At 45.7% G+C, this 24,936-nt stretch overlaps 1 protein-coding gene across 1 annotated transcript in view; it reads right to left on the reverse strand.

Annotated features, from left to right (window-relative positions):
- Nucleotides 1-24,107, reverse strand: part of LOC138760339 (thrombospondin-2-like) — an 83,748-nt gene extending 59,641 nt beyond the window's left edge. The window contains exons 1-6 of the mRNA XM_069930792.1: nt 23,989-24,107; nt 23,541-23,618; nt 22,878-23,434; nt 22,640-22,718; nt 3,576-3,772; nt 3,156-3,296 (exon numbers count right to left, since the gene is read on the reverse strand). Coding sequence (XP_069786893.1) covers nt 3,156-3,296; nt 3,576-3,772; nt 22,640-22,718; nt 22,878-23,434; nt 23,541-23,613 — 1,047 coding nt within the window. The 5' untranslated portion in view covers nt 23,614-23,618; nt 23,989-24,107. The remainder of the gene's footprint in view (nt 1-3,155; nt 3,297-3,575; nt 3,773-22,639; nt 22,719-22,877; nt 23,435-23,540; nt 23,619-23,988) is intronic.
- Nucleotides 24,108-24,936: the final 829 nt, after the last annotated feature.

Consider the following 24,936-nt stretch of genomic DNA (forward strand, 5'->3'; position numbering starts at 1 on the left):
GGATTAGTGTTGGCCACACAGAGACACTGAATGTTAGAGTTGGCCAGGCAGAGATAGGGAACCCCTCTTCTACAGAAAACATGTTTGTTCAGTCTTTCCTGATTGAAATAATATTTTATTTTTGGCATCACTTGAGTCAATCTTTCTTGCACCTTCTCTAGTTCCTTTGTGCAGACTAACCAATATTAAAGTTTAGCTTGAAATTTATTGCATTGCTTTTAACTTTTTTCCCTTTAGAAACTGAAAGGTTTCCTTGTTTTCTGCGTCACTACCTTTACAGATATGTCGAACTTCTCACTACCCCGCTGCTTAGAGAGGCGGGGATTGCAGTCCGTCCCTCATGTTGAGTGAGCACGGTAAACTGCTTGTACTTTGTGCTCTGCTACTGAAAAGCTGCTCCATTCTCTCTGGAAACCAAAGTCAGCTGAATGGAGGCGGTATAGCATATCACTTGGTTGTGCACCTTCACTCTGCCTGCTGCAACAGTGGGGAATTCCCAGAGGCAACTCATTTCAATTCCCTGCTCCCTTGTCCATGGTCTCATGCACTACCAGACTGAGACCACTTGCAAATTGGAGGAACAATGCTCATCTGGCCACATAGAGTGGACACAGAGCTCGGAGCTGAAGACCTGCCAGCACAGTGAGTGATGGACACAGTTGGGAACCAATAGCATCTACTGCTTATGCTGAGGCACATCGCGGAGTCTCTAACCACTGCACCACCTCCTGTTAGAACTGATGGAAGTTGTTCTCTCCCTTTCTCTGTTTCGCAAGATCACAAGACCAAGGAGCAGAAGGCGGCCACTAGGCCCATCGGGTCTGTGCCGTAAATCTACACTAGTTCCAATTCCCAGCCTTTTCCCCATATCCCTTGATGCTCTCACTCATGAGATACTTGTCTATTTCTTGTTTAAATACTGCCAGTGATCTGGCTTCCACTACTGTATGAGGCAGTGAGTTCCACAGATCCATGACCCTCTGGCTAAAGAAGTTCTTCCTAATCTCTGTTCTATAAAGATAGCCTCTAATTTTCAGAATTTGACCCCTTGCCCTAGATTCACCCACCAAGGGAAACATCTTACCCACATCCACCCTGTTGTTTACACATCTTAAGGCATTATAATGTTTAAGGGGGTGGTTCGATAACTCTTTGAAGGGGAATATTAGTCCCTAAGAATTCTACCAAAGGAGCTGGTTGTGGGCTTAAATGACAGGCTGGGTTGCCTTGACTGATACAGAGTCACTGTCCAGATATTCTTAGTCAGTCATACAGCATGGGCACCAGCCATGCTGGTGAGTCTACGCGAGTCTATGCCAACCAAGGCGCATTCCTGAGTCTCACTTGCCCATATCCCTCTGTTCCTTTCCTATCCATGTCCCTGTCCAAATGATTTTCAAATCCTGTGCTTGTACACTTGCTCTAGCAGTTTGTTCCATATCGGAAAGGTTTACTGGTTTTATTTTCCCTCATTTTAATTAATATAAATTAACACAAACTAGGTCCATTTAAATCAGTTTAGTATTTTTGGTTAATTCTCTGTAATATTTAAAAGCTGTTGCTAGTATCTGGAACATGTGGAGACATTACTGAGACTTTTGACAGTGCAGGCTGTCGGTCATCCGTCAGGCCGTGCCAATTTGATGTATAATACTGTGAAATTGAGAGGTGGTTATGATTACTGCTTCTCGTGGTTTTTAGTTGTAGCCCAGTGTGTGTTTACTGTTTTGCAGTATTGTAGTTTTAAATAATGTTATTAAAAAAGGAGAGGGGTCTCAGGTTCCACCATCTGAGGTCTGGCTGTCAATTATTGACTGACCCACCACAAAGTACTTCAGCACCTAAATCTCCAGGACACTTGAGGTTGTTACAGCGACCACAAGAGTGGCGTGCCAGGCTGTACTACAGAATACAATCCCAGACCTGGGAATGGCACTGCTATTGTTTCTTTAACATCAACTGACCCAAGGATCATGGTGTATTTTAGATAATTTTACACATATATGGTCATAAGCACAAAATAGGCCCTTCAGCCCAGCGCATCCATGGTGACCAAGTTGGTATTCTGGACTAGTCCTATTTGCCTGCCTTTGGCTCAGATCTTTCTAAAGGCAGGATGGTTAGCACAGCGGTTAGCACAATGCTGCTACAGCACCTGCAATCAGGACCGGGTTCTAATCTAGCGTTGCCTGCAAGGAGTTTGCTCGTTCTCCCCGTGTCTGCGTGGTTTTCCCCCCCGGATGCTCCGGTTTCCTCCCACCATTCAAAAACGTACCGGGGGTTGTAGTCAATTGGGTGCAATTGGCCAGCATGGGTTTGTGGGCCGAAAGGAGCTGTTACTGTGCTGCATGTCTAAAGTAAACATTAAAATTAAACCCTCCCTAGCCAGTTAACTGAATTCTGAAGATCAAAATTGTGCCTGGTTCTCGTGTCAGATACGGACCACCCTCTGAATGAAACAGCTGCCCTCAGATTCCTCAACTCTCCCCCTTCTTATTTTACACCTTTACTATCTACTCTAAAATAGCCTACTCTGGAAAAAAAGGAATGCGAGCACTCACTTTATCCATAGCCTCATGTTTTACTGTGGCTCTATAAGATTACCCCTCAACCTTGTATCTCTAGGGAATAAAGATGCAGCCTATGGAACCTCTCCTTTTAATTCAGGCCCTCTATCCTCAGCAACATCCTGGCAAATCTCAATGCAACACTTCCAACTTATTGACGTCCTTCCTATAGCTGGGTGACCAGAACTAGACACAGTGTGGTCTCACCAACACTTTGTTCAGCTGTAATATGAGATCCTAACCTTTGCACTCAATACTTACCCACGAGAACCAAATATCTTCTTCACCACCCTGTTGACCCGAATTATCACTTTCAAGGAATTAAGCACAGAGGCCTCTTCATTCTACAACACTCATCAGGGCCCTTTCATTCAGCGTCCAAGTCCTTCCCTGGTCTGACAATACTTGGCAGACGTCGAGTAAGATATCTAAAGGGCAGATTCCTTCGTGTCTGCAATCACCTTCCACGTTATCAGTTTAAGCATCAAATTTAGACAAATTTCCAACTAGGGATCTGGATTTACCATCAACCATTGCCGCTGCGGGGTACAAAGGGTGTTAAAGACCCAGAGATATGCCCCATCTCACCTGACAGGTGCACTTGGTACAACTGTCCACAGTCCACTCCTCCTTGTTGTCAAAGAGCCGCCCGCTGTGCCAGCATTGGTCTGGATGCACTTTCTTCAGCGAGTTGTCCAGGATGTCACGAATTATTACGTTTTCTTCGGTCTGTCAAAGATATTCCAGATGCAGCAAGATTTATTGGGTCATCTGCATTTTGTCACACTTATTTGTTTTTGTATATTCCTGTGATCCCCCTGTACACAGTGTGAGGTGTATTCCTGATGGCCTGTGTTTCCCATGTAAACAGTGAGAGGTATATTCCTGGCTGCCTGGGTTTTGCAGGTACACATCGTGTGGCATATTCCTAACTCTACTATACACCGCATGAGGGGTGCTCTCTTCGACAGGCGGATAGTTCTGAGATATGATGCATGCAGTACATACCACTTTAACCAGTCGATCGGCCAGATTGCTGACAAGAACTCTAAGTCCATTAAGTTCCTTGAACATGTTTCCAATATCATTGCAGGAGTGGTCACAGAAATCCACCACTTTGTTGGTTTTGTGGCCAATCAAGTCGTTCTTGAGAGCTGGGCTGACAACTACAAACCCTTGGCTTACAAGGCTGCTTGTGGGTTCGGCTGTGTGGGAGGAATGAGAGAACAGGAGCTGTAACTTGTGGCTTTACATTAAAAGGGAGTGCAAGGTATCAAAATGGTTGCCCATCTGCAGTCTCATTCCAGTCCTAAATAATGTTGAAATCATCCAACTACTAAACTTATTGTGATGAATCCGTGTCAACGGTCTTGCTGGCGACCCAAACCAGCAAATTCTCAAATAAAATTCTCACATTAGAAGCAGAGCACTGTTAGGGAACAGATTCCAGAAACAACATGTAGCCAAAATAATCACCGCTCAGGACTGCGGAGTTCAATAATTGCAGAAAGTCGATGGGAAAATGCTTTTCCAGAAGCAAGGCCCAGATGTGGAAGCCGTTGCCCTGCCAACAACTGGAAATCCACCCTGTCGACACCTCCGTCCACTCACCTGACATTGGTGCTGACACAAACTGAAGCTGAGCCCCTCGGGCGGTCGGATTCCCTCTCCCCATCACAGAATGTTTGTTGGGACATTTTCCTTCATTGTTTTTTCTTGCTTAATGGGTGTAGAAGGGCTCACCTTTGGTTTTAATTCTGAGCTGTGTACCTGCCCTGGTTTTAAAACACTCACAGAAATGCTGGAGGAACTCAGTCGATCTGCAGTGTCCATAGGAGGTAAAGCTATATTACCGACATTTCAGGCCTGAGCAAAAAGCAGGAAGGTGTCAGAATAAAGACTGAAGAATGGGCAGGGGGAGGAGTCCAGACCAACAGCCAAAAGGGGTTAATTGGATAAGAGGAAAGGTGAGAATTGATTTTGGCTCTGTGCAAGGAGAGGGAGAGGGGGAGAAGGAGAGACAGACAGAGAGAGAGAGAGAGAGAGAGAGAGAGAGAGAGAGAGAGAGAGAGGAGAGAGAGAGAGAGAGAGAGAGAGAGAACTGGGAGAAAGGTGATGAAGAAGAAAAAGGTGGGGTGGTTTAAGTGAAAATGGAGAAGTCGACGTTAATGCCATCTGGTTGGAAGGTGCCCAGACGGAAGATGAGGTGTTGTTCCTCCAATTTGTGGGTAGTCTCAGCAGCGGCGTGTCGACGCAAAATAGTGCCTATGGCAGGGGTGGGCAATGCTTCAAAATTAATGGCGACAAAGAGGTCTCACAAGACCTGGCCTTGGTGGCCGCCATGTTGTATTTGGCATTGTATAATTGAGTGTGAGCGCTAAGACAAGGAAGGAAGATAAATGTACTGGTCGTGGAAGAAACAGGTGTGTGTTCCTTGGATAATGCTCTGGGGTGGGTGGGAGAGGGAGGGTAGGCTTCCAACCAGCGGTGGCTCCACCCTTCAAGTGGTGCCCTGGGCACGTGCCATGTCTGTCATTCTCTAGCTACATCCCTGGGTCTCAGTCTGACAGTGCATGAGACCATGGACGAACACGTCAGCAAGGGAATGGGATGGGGAATTGAAATGGTGGCCACTGAGAGATCCACGCTATTGCGGTGGACAGAGCAGACATGCTCAACAAAATGATCCTGGTTGGTCCACCTGCTTCTCCGCAATTCCCTCCGGCATCTTCACATATTAATTAAGCGATTCACTGACCCTCAGTACCACATCCCATGAAGCACTTCCTGATGAGGGCCAGGTTGTAAGAACAACCTTGTGCAAGGGGGTAATTTAATTTATTCTACTGATGCTGGTACTGTGCACCTCACCTGTTCGGCTGCAGCAAGTGAGAATTTCAGTGCATCTGTACATTGTACTTAAATATATATGACAATAAACTTATATTATATATAAGCCTTGCTGGAGAAACTTGATAAGAATGTGTCCTTGTGAAGAAAACAGAGTTCAAGGTGTAAAAGGGTATTATAAGGGCATTCTACTCACTCCAGCGGGAATGTTGCACGACTCGCCAGTCCTTTCTGTCCAGTTCTCCCCACATAATGTTCCTCAGTCTAGATCACTTCTCCCCCCCAACCCTCAACCTTTTCTCCATGTCAGTCTTCCAGTGGTTAGGTTCTGTCACCTGCATATTATTTTACTGGGTTTTTGGATCTTTATTAGATCACCTGTGCACTTTCTCTAGTGTTCTGCCGTCAATTTTCACTCCAGCCTTTTGGTTCTCTGCTCGTTTCCGAGGTTGCTTTCTCCTCTCGCCCTTATTTCGTGAATCTCCTCCTGCCCTCTGCTGAGCCATAAAACCTTCCTCCCTTTCCAGCTCGCTCCTGTTGTAAGAAGCAAGGACCATTCTGCCCCTCGAAGTGATGCTGGCACTTTGCAGTTACTCCCACTCCCCAACTCTCTGATCAGAGCCCTGCTGTTTGCACACTAAGCATTTATCCGTTAAAGAAGGACGTGGACGTTCTCAGGGAGGGAGCAGAGGGGTTCACTAGGATGGTTGGAGTGATGGAGTTTGCAGTTGCAGGGTTGAACTGCATAGGTTTCTCCCATTGCGGGGAAATATACAACCAGGGACAAAGTTTTAAAGTGAGCAGTAGGAGGAAAGGCCTAACCACAAGAACATAGGAACATAGGAAGTAGGAACAGGAGTAGGCCAAAAATGGCCCCTCGAGCCTGCTCCGCCATTCAATACGATCATGCCTGATCTAATTTATGACCTAACTCCACCTACCTGCCTTCTCCCCATATCCCCTAATTCCTCTATCATGTATAATGGTTGGAAACTGGGAAGCTAAGCCTATGAAGGTAAAAGCAGGCACCCTGATAACATTTAATACTTGGGTCACCGAGCCATTCATAAACAGGTACTTGATGAATGAAGGGTGGATTCCTCCTCAAGTTCTGGCTGCATTTCACTCTTGATCTTTGGGCACCTGGTATGGAGGAGGGAGGGTCAGTCGAAGGTTGTCTTCATCGGTCTGGTACTGGACCTGGACAAGATGACTATCTCTGAATCCAAGCAAGGTCAAGGTCTCAGCTTGGGCTGACTGCCTTCCCCTCTTCTGAGGACACCTGTGTACCCATGTATCCCTGGAGAAGGAGCACTCAGTGGTCACGGGAAGTTTGGAGGGTGTCTGGGAACAGTTCCCCCTGCCCCCACAAGGGTTTGACAGTATTGATGGAGATAAATTGTTTCAATTGTAACTTATGTTTTGTGTGAATAGCTTGAATTGTCAACTTATGTAGTACCTTGTAACTTTTGGATGAAGAATAATAAAGGGGAGGTTTTGATTTACCACCAAAAAGATCCAAAGGGCCTATTTCCATACTGCATGACTCCAAGTTGGGGGTTGTCGTCTTCAGAAGAAAAGGTTTGGTGGGGCTGTACCAGAACATGACTGGTTTAGATTGAGTTGATACAGAGAAGTTTGTCTCACTTCTCTTTAGTGGCAGATCAAGCACTAAGAGTCAAAGAGTTTGGGGGAAAGATAGCAGGAGGATCTGAGCCAAAGCCTTACAACACAGAGAGTAGTTATAGCAGTTGCAACTCGCTGCCTAGAGGTGATGGAAATACTATTCTCATAAGGGAACAGAGAGAGGACAATTCATGGGCTATATGGGAAATAGGATTAATGAGATTGGTCTGCTGGGAGGCAGCAGAAGCTTAATGGAGCAAATAGCCTATTCCTATAATGTTATAATGTGGCCTCCTTCATTCCACATTGGTTCTATCCCTCTCTGGATCTACAGCCATCACCCTTCCAGGCAGTTTCATTCCGCCTACAGTAACCCGTCACAGAAGCAAAAAACTCCTGTTTGGCCTTTGGCAAATTCTATCAATGATCATAAATCTGACTCCCTGGGTAACCAATCCTTTCGGAATAATGGAAATACTCATCAAGTTGGGCATTATCTGTGGAGAGAGCAACAGGGTGAACATTTCATGTCAGGGATTTTTTCTACAGAAGTGCTCTGATAACATGTTAACTCTGCTTCACTCGTTGCCGATGCTAGTAACTTCCCCCAGAATAGAGAACTCTCTACTCCTAGAAAGGAGCTAGGAGTGCAGCACTTGTTGGTCCCTGACTGTCTAGACCAATCATTCTCAAAGTGGCTGGTAGAAGGATCCAAGGGGGCGGTGAGGAAAAAGGGGGCGATCCAAACGTTTCTGGCAAACTCAGCCCCCTTGTGGGGGTGGGGGCAACTGTTCCCAGGCACCCACCAAACTTCCCGTGAGCACTGAGTGCTCCTCCTCCAGCGATACATGGGTACATAGGTGTCCTCAGAAGAGGGGCAGGCAGTCAGCCCAAGTTGAGACCTTGACCTTGCTTGGACTCAGAGATGGTCATCTTGTCCAGGTTCAGTACCAGACCAATGAGGACAACCCTCGACTGACCCTCCCTCCTCCATACCAGGTGCCCAAAGATCAAGAGTGAAATGCAGCCAGAACTTGAGGAGGAATCCACCCTTCATTCATCAAGTATCTGTTTATCTATGGCTCGGTGACCCAAGTATTAAATGTTGTCAGGGTGCCCGCTTTTACCTTCACAGGCTTAGCTTCCCAGTTTCCAACCATGTTCTTGTGGTTAAGCCTTTCCTCCTACTGCTCACTTTAAAGCCCTTTGTGTGCTATCACTTAGGTGAGGAAGGGGTGGGGGTGACTGCCCATGACGGTGAAGGCCAGGGATGATAACTGGCTGGGGATGGTGACTGGCCAGGACAGGAGCGCTCGGGAAGGGACCGCTCAGAACAGGTCTGCTTGGAATGGGACCGCTCAGGGCGACGACTGACTGCCGGGGACAGTGACTGCCTAGCATGGTGACGGCGAATGCCTGGCACAGTAATGGCCGAGGATGCTGACCCCCCGGGGACGGTGAGAGACGGGGATGGTGATGGCCGGCGATGTGGACTGGCTGGGATGGGACCACTCGGGATGGCGACAGACCACCTGGGACAGTAACTGCCTGGGATAGTGACTGCCTGAGATGGAGATCGACCATGTTATATTAAAACCCACGCTGTTCTAAACCGTGTTATTACAAGATATACTTGTACTTGCGTCAAACTGTAACTTCTAATGTTAAGTAGTTCTTAAGTATTTGATTTTTTTTAGATTCTCAACTGTACTTGTACTTTTCCTAGAAATTGTATTTGTTATTATATTTCCTTGTTTGTTGTGATTGGTTTTATTTTTACAAAAAAAACTATTTTTTGTTGCAGAGTAAAATATGGCCACAGCTCAGCAAACAAAATAGAAGTGTAGGCAATATAGTGTGGAAACTGTGAAGACAATGTAGTTAGAGGTGAGATATAAATTTACCCTTTCATACTATAAGTTTCAATTGTGAAATACATACACTTGTTTATAGTATTAGATTAGTTGTTTGAAATTTGCAGATCTAATACCAAGAAGAAGGTGTGTGTGTGTGTGTGTGTGTGTGTGTGTGTGTGTGTGTGTGTGTGTGTGTGTGTGTGTGTGTGTGTGTGTGTGTGTGTGTGTGTGCGTGCGCGCGCGCACGCAGAGCTAGGATGTGAACTGGCTGTACACAAGGGGGTGGAAGCCCGAAAAGGTTTGAGAACCACTGGTCTAGATCAATTAATAGCCCCGATGGATTTATACCGCCGGGGTTTTGGGACTAAATAGGATGCGCTTTTGTGCTGTTTCCCAGATTCCATTGCTGGAATGTGAATGATTGAAATTGAAAACTTGGGGATGCCTGAAGCAACACAATATCGAACGAGTCTCCATGTCCAGAAGGCAATGGGAGATCACACATCTCCAAATAGCCTCTGTGGCTGTGATGGTAAAAGGTGAAATGCAAATGATATTCCAGGCGTTCAATAAATGCCACAGTGATACCGAGGGTATTGATGCTGACAAATTAAACTGGAGGAATTGGCATTAATATAAAGACATCAAGAGAATTGATACTAATACAATGACAGAGGGAAATTGAAATGAACTGAATGATTGCAGGCAATTTCTGCCTGTGTCCTCAGAAAACCCTTATTAAATCTATCCAATGATTTTACTTCAGGAATCCATGTTGACAGGGAAAATCTATGATTTTCTCAGTGCCCTGCTACCAGTTCCATGAATTTAAGAGCAGGGAGATTCTGCTGCAACTGTGTCGGGTACTGGTGATGCCGCACCTGAGGAATTGCGTTCTCCTCTCCTTGAGAAAGGATGTACGGGCTTCGGAGGCGATGCAGAAGATGTTCATCAGGTTGATTCAGAGGAGAGATTGAATAGCCTGGGACAAAACTCAATGGGGTTTAGAAGGTTGGGGGAGGGTGGGGGGGAAATCTTGTAGAGGCCTATAAATTATAAAATAATTAATATTAAATTATTAAGAGAAGCAGGGAGGTTGTTTCCACTGTAGGGTGAGATGAGAACTAGGGGCATAGCCTAAAGGTTCAGGGGAGTAAATTTAATATTAAGGAGGAAGTGCTGCTCGCAGAGAGTAGGGAATTCTCTGGCCAAGGAATATGTAGAGGTTGCCTCATTGAATCTATTTAAGATGCACATAGACAGATTTTTGAAGATGGGGAATTAAGGGTGATGGGAAACAGGTGGAGCTGAGTCCATGGCCAGATCAACCATGATCTTATTGACAGATCTTATGGAATAGATTGCCAACTCCTGCTCCTATTTCTCATGTTCTTGTGCAATAGATCCAGTGCCAATCTGCTCCCATTGCACCACACTCCTCTCCAAAAATAAGTATTCACAGCAAGACCATAGAAACTATGCACCATTGAGGATACATCGATCAGCTGGAAATTTGAGCTGAGAAGTGGCACATAGAATTTAATTCAGACGAATGTGAGGAAATGCACTTTGGGAGGTCAAATTTTGTAGGAACACAGAGAATAATTATCAGGGACTTCAGCAGTGCAGATATACAGATAGATCTTTGGTGCAAGTCCATACCCCACTGAAAGTGTTGACACAGGTAGATAGGATAATAAAGAAGGCATTTGTTATGCTGGCCTTCGTAGGCTGCGGCATTGAAAACATGAGTTTGGACATTGTGTGGCAAATGTAAAAAACATTAGTTAGACTACACTAATACAGTTCTGGTCTCCATACTATAGTTCTGGATGTGGTAGTAATAGAGAGACTGCAGAAGAGATTCTCCAGGATGGTGATTGGAATGGCAGGCTGTGATTATAAGGAAAGATTGGACAGACTAGGTTGACTTTAGGAAGCTGACAGGTGACATTTTAGAGACTTATAAAATTATGAGGGGCATAGATAATGAGGTCTCCTTGGTCAGGAGAGTCTAGCATTAGAAGAGAGATTTAAGGTGAATGGGGAAATTTAAGAGGGGGGGGGGGCCACAGGTTATTCTCACAGAGGCTGATAAATATTTGGAATGAGCTACCAGAGGAGGTGGTGGAAGTAGATGCAATTACAATGTTTGAACTGGAACTTGGATAAGAGGGGCCTAATGTGGTCAAGTGGGATTAGCGTGAAAATACATAATTGTCAGCATGGATGAAGTGGACTGAAAGTGCCCCATTCTGCACTGTACTTGATCCTATGATATTTCGGCAACCACCTCCTGGCAAAGGGATTCATTTATAATGAAATGCAATGTGCCTGCACAGCCTCTGGCCGAATGGGGAGAAGGCTGTTTCTCAGATGTGACGCAACATTCATGGCCTACTGGGCAGCTGTGATGCTTCTGAGACGTGGACTACCCACAGTGGGCAACTCAAAGCAGTGGAAACTGACAAGCAATGTCTACCTGTCAGGAACTACCTGCTCTGTCTGCACGAGACAGATTGTCACGTCAGATCCATTAGAACATAGAATATAATCAGTACAACATGAAACAGGCCATTCGGCCACCAATGATCCAATCTAAACTAATCCCATGTATCTGCATATGGTCCTTATCCCTCTATTTCCTGAATGTTCATCTGCCTGTTTAAATCCCTTATGAACACTGCTAGCATATTTGCTTCTACATTTCCTCTGGTTTTCCAGGCACCCACCATTCTCTGTGTGGAAAAAAAACTAGCCTCACACATCTCCTTAAAACCTTTTCCCTTCTCATCTTAAATCTACATCCTCTAGTATTTGGAAATAAAATGCAAAAGTCTACAGACCTGTGGTTGAAGTAAAAACACAATGCTGGAAAAATAATGTCCTTTATAGAACAGAGATAGAGATACATAACCAATGTTTCGGGCTTAAGCCCTTCATTAAGTTATGAAAAAATGTAGGCAGGTGTTCAAACAAAATGGTGTGGGGGGAGGTGCACAGTCCCACAGCTAGGAGTAAAGATAGACCAGTGGTTTTCGAACTCCCCCCACAAACTCTTAGTCCACCTTAAGAAAATCCCATGCCATTGGTGCTCTGTGATTAGCAAGGGATTGCTTGAGGTGGGATGTGAGTGGGAAGGGAAGGTTGAGAATCATTGACCCAACTGTTACTGAAATATTTTGCTTGAGAAAAATTGTCATTGGCCCATTTCCTTTGGAGTTCTGAAACCGTGCACATAACGAGTCAATTATGGACGATTAAAACAGTGGGTTTCAACCTTTTTCTTTCCACTCACACGCCACCTTAAGCAATCCCTTACTAATCACAGAGCACGTATGGAATAAGGATTACTTAAGGTAGAATACGAGTTTAGGGGGCGTTTGAAAACCATTGATTTAGATGTACAGCATGGTAACCATTTCGTCTCATGAGTTTGTGCCGCCCAATTTACACCCAATTAACCTACATCCCCAGTACGTTTTGAATGGTGGGAGGAAACCGAAGCCCCCAGAGGAAACCCAAGCAGACACGGGGAGACATGTATAAACTCCTTACATTCAGCAGAGGATTCAAACATGGATCCAATCGCTGGCACTGGAAAGGCATGGTGCTAACCCCTACATCAGATGTGCTACCTCCAAACCAACTGTGCCACCCCGATGGATGGATAAAGGAGGGAGGGAGGGCACAGCAGCAAACAGGGGAAGGAGGGATGGCTCTGTGAGTGGAGAGGGAAAGGGATGGAGAGCTGGAGAAAAGAAGACAAGGGAAAGGAGGGAGAACAGAGAGTAGGGAAGCAGAAACCAGAGATGTCGACATTAATGCCATCCGGTTGGAGAGTGCTTCGCCGGAAAATTAAGTGTGGCTCCTCCAATTTACGGGTGGTCTTGGTGGGACAGAACATGAGGTCGTGGACAGACATGTCATCAGAATAGGAGTGGGATGCAGAATTGAAGTTGTTGATCTCCCAGTTTGCAACCAGCCTCTCCAATGTAGAGAAGGCCACAATGTGAGCACCGGATGCTGTAGCTAACTCCTGTGGAAACACACTTCACTTGAAAGGACTGTTTAAGGCCTCCAATAGTGGTGAGGGAGGAGGTGTGGCTTGGGTGTGACATAAGGGAGTGAGCCAAGGGGACGATTGGTGGGAATTGGTGGTCCCTCGTCCACTCACCCCTTTCCACCAATCGCCTCCCCAGGCTGTAATGGGTGATACACGCCAATCCAGCTTCCGCAGAATACCAAAGTAGGCATAAACCATCCGCAATCCCAATGGAATGTGTAAGGTTAGACTTTAGCATATTCCCTGCTATTGATGTCATACTCACTGCTCTTCTGAGGAAGGAAAAGCAGTTCCCTATTTTCTCTCTCCCTTTTTCTTAAATAATGGCATGGGATCTATGCAATTCTGGAAGATGACAATCAACTATCTCTCAAGCCTCCTCTTTGGATTCTCTCTGTGCAAGATATCAGGTTGAGGAGAATTACTGCCTTTTAGTCCATTACTCATTTTACTAATTCTAATTTCTTTCAGTTCCCCATTAACTCCAGAGCCTTTGTTGTGCACTTTTTCCATATGGCTTGCTGTGTCTTCTTCCTTGAAGACAGATGTTTAGATTCTGCACCTTTTCCTTATTAACCAGAATAATTTATCCCCTTTGGGATTTACTGCTCTTTTGGCATCATTAGGAACTGTTTTTCTTTGATTTAATAGTATCTTTAGCTTTCCTTGTTATCCACAGCTGGGCAAATATTTCTCATTGCATGTTGTGCCTTAGAGGAATATATGTTTGCTGTAAATTATGAATAACTGCTCGCCAATACCTGTTCAAAGTCAGACATTTTAATGTGGTTGCCCAATCTGCCATTGCCAACTCACACCTCATACCTTCAGAATTTGTTCTGGTTAGATTTAAGACCATGGTTTCAGATTGGCATTGACTTCTCCAGTTTACGTTAGGCCTCATCTCTCTCTTCTCTCTCCCATCTCTTTCCCCCCTCTCTCTCCCTTTCCCTATCCATCAGACTCCTTTCCTCCAGTTCTCCACCCCCTTCCCCCTCCATTCAGAGAGCTACACCCCTCCTCCTACGAACTGCCAGCTTTTTTCTCTTCTGCCCTCCCACCCATGACTTCTGGCCTCCGGGCCTGCGCTCTCCCCCACCCCCCTCCACCACCATTTTATTCAGGTGCCAACCTGCTTTCTGTTCATACCCTTTCAGAGACCTCAGGCCCGAAACGTTGATTATGTGTATTTGCTACGTAAAGAACACTGCGTGACCTAAAGTTGAGTTTCTCCAGCACTTCTGAGCATTACACCAACAATCTCAGCAACTGCAGATTTTCTTGTTTAACTCTCCAGTTCTGGTTATGCGATTTGTTAGGATATTCGTCCCAGCCCAATTCGAGTGGTCTATCCAGTGAAACACAGAACATAGAACATTACAGCACAATACAGACCCTTCGGCCCATTATGATGTGCTGACCTATAAATACTGACCTCAAAAAAAACCTAAATCTTCCCTTCCTCATAACCCTCTATTCTTCTTTCATCCGTTTGCCTGTTGCAAGGTCTCTTAAATTACTTTATTGTACTAGCTTCCACCAATACCTTTCCCGCCCCGTCCCCCTGCTGATGCATTCCAGGCACCCACAACCCTCCGTGTAAAATACTTCCCCCTGATGTCTCCCTGAAGCAACTTACTCTTTCTTTTGAGAAATGATGATAATGCAATGAGAGTAAAATCTCCAGGTATCGGACTTGGGGAAATTGTTATTAATTCACTCAGGGGGAAATGATAATAACATTATGATAGTGGGTAGAATTACCAATAACATAATCATATTTATGGGACATTAATACAACCCAATAAAAATATGGATAATAACCCAAGGACATTGGGTGATAATAGCAAACTAATGTTGGAGAAAATTACTAATAACATAATGAGACCGTGCCACCCAAATTAACCTACAACCCCAGTACATTTTGAAGGGTGGGAGGAAACAGGAGCAACCGGAGGAAACCCATGCAGTCATGGCGAGAACACGCAAACTCCTTACACAAAGCTTTGGATTTGAACCTGGGTTACTGGCTCTGTAATAGCGTTCCGCTGACCAAAATGAATGATACTATAGGAAACATAATGACATGCGGAGGAATTTGTTACACCATAATTATACTTCAGGGGATTGTCAGCCAATGGCAATGTAACACTAAAACTGTATTCAACTATATCTCCGTAATATTCTTGGATGGTGATAATATTATAATCATTTCCTGAAGAAATAAAATTACAACAACTGTATTCTAGAAGTTGTAATTGGCATTGCACACACACTGAAAGGGTTCAGACCGACGCACCACTGACATTTATGACATCAGATAACTCGGCAGTAACATTGCTTCACAGACCACAATAGCTTGGGATTCCACAACATCCAGTGGTATGGCAATCTCACTGAAATGAAATAATACTTTGGCAGAACATTATCTCTCATTTTATTTGACATTAAATGATAAACTAGTTGCAAAGGTTTTGCACTACAATTTATTATTAAAAAAACCTTCCATTGATGTAGCATCAAGAGATTCCAAAGCACTTTACGAAAGAGATGTCTGGAATGCAGTAACTAGTGTACGGGAATTGTTGTCACATGGTAAGATCCTGCAACCAGCAAAGTGATGAAGACAGCTGACAGAAATGAATGCAGACGCTGGAATCTGGAGCAAAAAGACAAACTGGCGGGGGAACTCAAGTGGGTCAAACAGCATCTGTAGGGCAAAACCAAGACTGAAGAAAGGTTTCAACCCAGTTGCTGTTCAAACTGTCGAACTCCTGCGACAGATTGCTTTTTGATGGTTTGCAGAGCACATGGACCAATTTATTATGTCCCAGGTCTTGGGTACTACAGCTGGGACACAAACGGAAAACAAACTACTGCTGACATCCACAGAGAATTATACTGAGTAATTGTTGGCAGCAAAGGGTGTCTGTTTCAATTGATTGTGTGCCTGATGGGTTTTCTGGCAACAACACTCAGGCAGAACAGTAGTGGCTGCCAGGACTCTGCTTCCCAAAGTCAAGCCACCTGCTGCCTACAAAACAAGGACAGCATGGCACCAATAACCCCTCTGAATCACTGAGCTTCATGGCTCATGAAATGTGTCACTGATCCCTTTAAAGGCAGAGGAGATCGACTTAATTTGACATCATGTTCAGCAAGGACACATGGGCCAAAGTGGCAGTGCCTTGTGCTGTACTGTTTTACATTCTATGTTCTGTTAAGAACAATCTTCTCCCTAGTTCAATTCCCCTGACACTTGGCAAACATTGACTGAGGTTAGTTTGGCTAACAAGGGGAACACAGGCACAGGTGCCTGACAGATCCGGTGTGGTTTTAGAAGGCATTCTTTCAACACAAAGAGCGCCTCAGAGAATTATGAATGATTCAACTGTCATCTTTAGAAGCTGTGTGAGATGCAGTGTCAATCATGCAAACTATGATACCTGGTGTGATCTGGGATTAGGTTATGTAAGAAAGGAATCTGGGATTTCATGGAAAAACATGGACCAGGATGTCAAAGCAAAGATTATCGTCTAGAACTTCCTCAAACATTGCTCCTTCTCTGTGTAATGATAGAGTGCCAATGATAATTCTGATCACTAGAGGGAGTTGGAGATGATTTGTTGCAGCTAGGGGTAGATTCAAAATGGATGCCTCCATGAGGTCATGAGTGAGTACTTCAGCTAATAAAGTATAGTTGTTATAAAAGAACTCAAGTTTCTTTATGACAAGAAAAGAAACATCACATTTGTCCGGTAACAACTTATTTAGGTACATTGATTTGGAAAACAGGTTTGTTATGAATTTACCAATGAATTGGATCATTTCCAACACTGTCAATATGCCTTTTTTGTCAGTGGGTCTTAGCATCTCTAAATTTGCTTTCACCTTGCTCTTTTCTGGCTCCACACCTGCCTAGAGACAGCTTATTTACCAGAAAGGTGATTTCCTTCACATCAAACTGACATTTTTCTCTATTCTTGTCTGGGTCTGCAGAGTAGGGAAGTGCGGTGGGTAGTCCACGTCCCCTCAGAAGCTCAGGTATTACTCAGGATTACCAAGGAAATGTGTCAGGATCTTTTCTTCAGGCAGAGTTACACCAAGTATCACAAGGAGAATGTTTGGGCCTGAAATACTCTTCAGGGCAGATCTGTACCTTACACATCCTGGTTCTTCACTTCTTACTCTTTCTTTCTGACAGGAATTCTTCAATCTTAGAATCAATTTAGTTAATTGATCCCCAGTGTCTATATGTTTTGCCTCAGCAATTTGTGGAGAGAATTACTTTCCAACATCATCAGTAAAAAATCTTGCTCAACCCGACTGCGGACATTCCGAATGTCTGCCTGACTAAACCACATGAATATTTGCATCCTTCTTCTAAGTGTCTGTTCCAATCCCAACCAAGACAATACATTCTTCAGGTGGTCTAGTGTAAGGGAATTATGAATGGATAAAGCATGGCAAAAACAACGTTCAAACCAACAAGTTCACACATATATACATAGACATACATATATATGGTAACTTATAACTATGTCCTCCTTTTGGAATGGCCACCTAGTGGGGAGTGATATAGAAATGGAGTACCCAGTAGTCTGGATGGGGTGTAGTAGGAACTTTGGATATTGGTCACCATTGTACTGGATAGACTGCAGGTAGCCATCTGGATAGGCCAAAGCCAGCACACTGGATGAAATGCAGCCAGCACACTGGATGAAATGTAAACAACTCTCCAGATTAGGTGCTGCCAAAACTTGGGAAACCATGTAGCCATTTATCTCTAGGGCCCAAGACGTTGCTCCAGGTGGATTACAGTCGAGGCTCTAGAACCGATCTCTAAACAGGTGTATCTACATCTCTGATGAGTTGTAGCCAAACCAGCACCATAAATAGAGAATGACCAATGCACTGGATGGGGCGTGATCACATTTCTGGACGGGGCATGACTAATGTTCCAGATGGGGCATGGCTGATGTTCTGGACTGGGGGGGAGTGACCAATGTTCCAGATGGGGCGTGGCTGATGTTCTGGATGGGGGTGGGGTGACCAACATTCTGGACTGGGTGGGGGGGGGGGGGGGCGGCACCAGCATTCCAGACTGGGTGAAATTGATATTCCAGATGGGGGATGACCAACATTTCGGATTGGGAGTGACCACCTCCTTGATGGGGTATGTCCACAGACTATAGCCTGTGCTCTGGGCAGACTGCACGCATACTATGCTCCGGGCAGATTACATGCACACTGTGCTCCAGGCAGACTGCACGCACTCTGTGCTCCGGACAGACTGCATCCTGTGCTCCCGACAGACTATACGATGTGTTCTTGACCTGGAATAACCAGAGCTTTGGAAAAGATGTCTTTAGGGTTCCTGGTGGAGAGTAGTTAGTCCTCTGGATGGAGTGCAGTCAATATTCAGGGTGGGGTGTACCCAGTGTATCACATGAGCATGTTTGGAAAATATTGTTCTGGCATTACCATTTTCTGGCCCTGAATGAACTCTGGAAATTCAGATTGATGAGAGGGAAGTGATATCTCAGGCAATCATTCTTCTTGCTTTTCCATCCATTGTCTGTTCCTTTACAGGACCATTTCCTGCAGGGTGGAGCCTGGTTAATGGTAACAAATCAAATTCTTGCTGTTTTGGAGATTTGGTGAAACAAGGATGTTCAGCTGTGCCATTAACATCCGTACAACCATCTCTATGTTAGCTTGTTCTCCTCGTAGACCCTTAAGAACCATCCCTGCATGTTGGAGCATTCTGTACTACTTGGAGAGGAAGGGTGCAGGAGAAGGTCTTCCACGCTCTCAAGTGTTAGGACTCTGAGCATTTTTGTTGGTCCTTTATTCAATGTGACATTTCAGTAGTTAGTGCAAGTCTGCCACAATGCACACCCTTGAGGGTAAATGAGACTTTTAATAAGAAGACCTAGTACAGCAATCCCATCATAGCCATCTCCTAGACCTTGTCCTGTTTTATCCTCTCTCAAGTGCCGACAAATATCCTTTTGAAGACCAAATGTAAACTTGAGGAACAACACATTATATTCTGCTTGGGTAGCTTTAAACCTGACAGCATGAACATTGAATTTTTCAATATTACGTAACCTCCACCATTTCCACGGTTTCCACCTGTTCCCATTCTACTTTTCTCTCATACTTCCCTCCCACCTCCACCCCCCCCCCCCCTAGACTCCATGGTTCAAATCAATCAACCCATGAGCTCTTCTCTGTCATTCAAATCATGGCTGATATATTTTTCCTTTCAAGCCCATTCTCCTGTCTTCTCCCCATAACCTTTGATACCCTTACCAATTGAGAGCACATTAACCCTATGGTCTCCTCCACCTCTCCCAGTATCCTATCACCTCTTGCCCACCACTTCTTAATCAAGCTCTCCCCCTTTCGGTGAAAGGTTCCGACCCCATTCATTAACTGACCACTTCCCTCCATGGATGCTGCTTGACCTGTTGGGTTCCTCTCATTGCTTTCCCTTGCAATGCCGCTCATTGATCCTGTTTGTTCCATTCTCCAGTACAAACTGGGCCAACAAGTGCCTTCAAAAGGCTAAAGAGGAATTCACCACTTTAAGGAGGAAGACCTTCCAGTAGTAGGTGAGTCAAGGAGCAGAGGGCACACTCAGAATAAAAGGACATAATTTCTTCAGTCAGAGGGTTGCGAATCTGCCACCGACGGCTGTCGAGTCCAAGTCTTTGGGCACAGTTAAAGTAGAGGTTGACGGGCTCTTGATTAGCTAGGGCATCAAAGGTTATGGGGAGAAGGCAGGGTTTGAAAGGAATGAGAAGAACCCAACAGGTCAAGCAGCATCCATGGAGGGAAGTGGTCACTTAATGAATGGGGGCGGAACCTTTCACCGAAAGGGGAGAGCTTGATTAAGAAGTGGTGAACAAGAGGTGATTGGATACTGGGAGAGGTGGAGGAGACCATAGGGTTAATGTGCTCTCTATTGGTAAGAGTATCAAAGGTTATGGGGAGAAGACAGAATAGGTTTGAAAGGAAAAATACATCGGCCAAAATTCAAATGACAGAGCAGACTCGATGGGTTCAATGGCCTAAGTCTTATGGTCTAATCCTCAACAAAGGCCTCAAAAGTGGCAAAGCGATTTTAGACCACAGCAGAGCACCCTCTTAAAAAAGCAGCCTCTATTCTAAAAGACCCCCACCACCCAGGCCACTCCCTCTTCACTCTGCTACCATCAGGAGAAAGGTAGAGGAGCCTAAAGGCGAGCCCTCAGCGGCACAAGGACAGCTTCTTTCCCGCTGCCATCAGATTCCTGAATAATCAATGAACCAAAGTCACTGCCTTACTTTTCATACACTATTATTTTATAGTAATGTCATAAGATGGCCATAATATGAACGTTTGCCCTATGACGCTACCGCAAAACACCAAATTTCATGACTTGTTCGCGACAATACATTCTGATTCTGAGAAGTGGTGCAAACTGAACAGTTGGTACAGTACAATGGGCTGAATGTCATCCTTCTCGGGAGACGTGGACAAGTCCATGTTGAAGAAATCCTTCATAGAAACATTGTGGGGGTGGGAGTTTGCTGAAAGGATAATCACTCAGGCAATGTAACAGGGCTTCAGAGGAATGAAAGGGTCATTCTTAAGATTAAGTCCAGCCACTTGGCATTCGGAATCGATGGAACAAAAGCAGAAAATGCTGGAAAAATTCAGCAGTATTGCCGGAGTAAGATGCAGAGACAATGCTCGCACAGGAATGATGTGAAAAGTTAAACCCTTCCTGAATTCTCTCCCCAGCTGTCGGCTGCCTCTTCCTCCAGTCTCCCAACATCTGCACCTACAGCTGTGCCCACGGAGTGGTCTGACCCCTAGTGACCGAAAAATTAAACCAGCTTAAAAAAAAGGACATGTTACAACAAGTAAAAACGATGCTGAAAATCTGCAGTGAAACAGGAGGTGCTTGGGGAGGATGAGCAGCAGGTTCGGTAGAAAATGTGCGTGACTGCAACTTCTGCTCTGAATCTCCCCCTGCTGATGGGACCCGGTCTGCTGGGGCGATTCAAGCAGTTTCTGTCTTCATTCCAAAAATTAGCTCAGTTCCTGAGCCAGTGGAAACACTGAGCTCTTCGCTATTTGTCGAACACAGACACAATAAATCTGGGCTAGGTCCTGAACCACGCGAGCTCAGTGAATTTATACCCCTTATCTTCGCATCTCGAGGGACCATCCTGCCATTCATGACTTCAGATCCTAACAGATCCTCTGTCTGGTCATTGTGTCGGTGGAGATTGCTACACTGCAGTGGTATCAGCTGCAATTCTCCACAACACATTCGTTACATTTTGCTGATGGCTACTGTTCTGTAGGCAGCCCTAATATTTTGACATACCTTTCAAAATTTTTAATGTAAGTGATCCAGTTTTCCCAAACACTATTCCAATCAGCAGGGATCTTTTTTGTTGTTGAAGTAACTCATGATCTGCCCATGAGAGGAATCTTAAACGCAATACTTCAGCATTAAGGTAAACCGCTCTGAAATCAATGCCAATTCCACTTGCATTCAGAATATCTCCTCAAGGAACCTAAAGCTGTCAACAACGTTCTTCCAACTTTGACATTGAGTCTACAATGTTTCTCAAAATAAAGCAGTTCCCACTCCCCTTGTTCACGAATAAGAAAGGATTGAAGTGACACCATTCACAATGTCCAAAGCATTTTTTACAGGCTTGATAAAGGGGGTTGCCTCGAAACATCGATCAGTCTTTTTCTCCCACTGAGATCCTCCAGCAGATTGTCTTTAGCTTCAGATTCCAGCATCTGGAGCCTGCTGTGTGTCTCCTGCACTTTACAGCCCATGGGATACCTGTTGGAAGTGGTTCCATCTGCAGCCACTCCATGCACAGCAAGTACCAGCAGAGCATCACGCCCTAACAACCAGAGAAGCTGCTCTTTTTAAATGGCATTGGCAAGGACCCCACAGACGTTGGAAGAAACCCCCCCACCTGCACATTTTGCATCACTTGAGGGTAAAGCCTCCCCACTATTCCCCAGAGAACCAGCTCTAATGCTAATGCTCCCGTCTCCAGTACGGGAATATGAAGCCACAACCTTCTGGAACAAGAAACAAACAGTGCAACTCGCTAAGCCAAGACTCGGGTCTCCTGCTGTTGTTTTGCTTTGCCCGGTGGATCCATCCAATATGTTCTATCAAACAGTCTCTATCCTCAAGGACTCCCAGCACCCAGGCTATGCCCTCTTCACAGCTACCATCTGGGTGAAAGAAAGGGTACAGGAGCCTGAAGGTGAGGACTCAGCGACACAAGGACGGATTCTACCCCTCTGCCATCAGATTCCTGAATGGGTAATGAGACACTGCCTCACTTCGACTTTTTCTTTTTATTGCACTCTTTTTGTTAATGTTGAAGATGGTCGGTATCAATGTTTGCAGTGATCCTGCCACAAAACAACGAATTTCACGACACATTCATGACAATAAATTCTGCAGGATAAAAACATTCCAACATGACAACAGCCTATTCAACCTATTGTCTGCAGACATGTCACAGAAACAGTGGGCAGGTCCTTCTGCGAGTATCCAGCCTCCCTGATGTACTTCAGAGCAGAAGGAAACAATTCAAGACATCTTCAACAACGGGCTGTGAGAATTCAACCTTACCTGGCCGAAGGCATCCCCTACTCTGGAGGACTTCCGCCACAGGAGTGCCAAAAATAAATTGAACGTTTTGCAGGAAACCCTGTGGACAAGAGAGCAACATCATTAGCTCCTTACAGGGCAACCATTCACAAACAAATAAGTACATCACCTTAAGAGAGATGGGGGTGTTTATCTTGGATGGCAGTTACTAAGTGATTTAAAGCATTCAAGCTGTTGGCGAGAATATGCCAATACATACCTTGAAGTTCTTGTCTGGTGTGAGTCCTTTGGCAACATACAGCCTACTGTTGGTTGAGGTCAGCTCTTCATAAAAAGGGTCATCGAGGATGAAGCTGTCGGCAAGTTCACAGCCTATATACAGGTAGGCATTCTCCCCATTCACGTGAATGGTGATGTTCTTCCACTGGGAGTCAGCGATGTCCACGTCCTGGAAGGAGACCAGGTTCTGCGACTTCTCCACCGAGTACTGGAAATCCAAGGTGTTGGCCAGTCCGTTGGAGATGATCTCCAGCTGGCGTTTGTAACCTGGGCCCGCGATGGCCAGCAACGTTCCCTGGCTCCTCCTGTCCTGCCTCACATTGGCAACCAGGACGAAGCCCTCTTGGTATTGCATGAGCCTCACGATGTCCTGGAACTTGTCGCCGGACGCTGGAGGGATCTGGTCGAACCTGCTGAACCTGAAAGCGGGAGTGTGGCGGTCGGGACCTCGAAACAGCTTCACTCCAACCGTGTGCCTGTTCACGCCGCTGATCGCGAACAGATCGAAGGTGACCTCCTCCTCTTCGGGACCAACATCTACGGGGCACGTTGAGGAAACAAAAAGACCAGAGTTATCCAACAGCAAGCCCACCTCGGGAGGAAGATCGGGTTCAGTCATCCAAAGATAGTGTTGAGTACTTACCGATAGACTGAGTCCTTGCTCCTATCGCCAGAATGAGAGGCAGAAGCCAACGCAGTTCTTCTCCCCGCACCATCAGCCCTAACACACAGGACAAGAAGTCATCTTCAAAGCTTCAACGCCGCTTTCCCCCCAGTGAAGCGAGCACCCCCCCCCCCCCACCATCTCCCTCCCGGGACAGTACAGGCTCTCGATGCTGTGCCGACCTAAAAACAAATTCTAAGCCCTTCCATCCTGTCGAAGTCTCTTAAATGCCCCTAACGTTTCAGCCTCGACCACCACCCCTAGGCAAGGCATTCCAGGCACCCACAGCTCTCTGTGAAAAACTTACCCCTGGTGTTTGACACGGACTTGGGAATAATTTCCCCAATAAAGGAAACAAAAGGTTAGCAAATCCCCCCCCCCCCAACATTGCAAGTTATTTTCATCCAATCCACAAACGTGTTCTCACCCGGTGTTTGATGCAGCGAGTCTGTTGTCGGTCGGGGGATATTGTAGGTGCTTGTGTGAGATGGGGGTGATCTGGAGTCCTGCACTCGCCCTCTGCCCAGCAGCCGCGAGTAGCCGGGCTTCACTTCGCTCCGCACTTTATATACCCTCTGTAGGGGCTGTCAATCAGCCGAGGGGAAGTGGTGAACACTCATTGCCTCCAGAGAAGTTACATAATCCTCGCACCCGCCCGCCTCGTTCGCAACCGAGAGCTTCCCTCACAAATCGGGCTGAGGGACCTGCCTGACTCTCTGGCAGCTTCGCACCGCTCCCTCCCATTGTAGGGAAGCAGCCAGCATCCAACCCCTCGCGTGTGAACCGGCAGGAATGTGACCAGTGTGAATGGGGAATAAGGCGCACCGGATCGTGCGGAATTCAGGGAGTTTCACCCCGTGGAAAGGAGGGGGGGGGGGGGGGGGAATCAAAGAGTGAAATAAAACCCGCCCCTTCAATCCGCAATGTTTAATGCATATATCACATCTAAAGAAGCAAGATTAATGAGAGGGCTCGTCGCAGCGGTTTGAACGCAGAACTCATTCCAAGTTGTCACGGTTCCAAGTTAACTTCGTGCGGGGCTAAAGTTGGGAGTGAATTGTTTAGAAGATGTGTGCCTTTTAAACCGTATTCGCAGCCGCGACTTGTCAATAATATTAGAGCAGATTTGGGAATCTATATGGACCCCCCCACCACCACCACCCCCCGAAACCAGATGAAGACTAAAGGGGAAGGACGGCTCGGTAAACCACCCCCGGGGTCTCTGCAATGCACGGCACTCCGGCAGGATGCTTTAACCCTGATGTTAAAATGTTCAGCGAAGTGGCCTGTGGGCAGTTCACCTCCGACCAGCTTTCAACTGGGAAACTGGCTGCACGAAATGAGAAATTCCTCGTCCACAATCCTGGAGAAACTC

Source organism: Narcine bancroftii, chromosome 4, assembly GCF_036971445.1.
Source record: "Narcine bancroftii isolate sNarBan1 chromosome 4, sNarBan1.hap1, whole genome shotgun sequence".
Taxonomy (NCBI): domain Eukaryota; kingdom Metazoa; phylum Chordata; class Chondrichthyes; order Torpediniformes; family Narcinidae; genus Narcine; species Narcine bancroftii.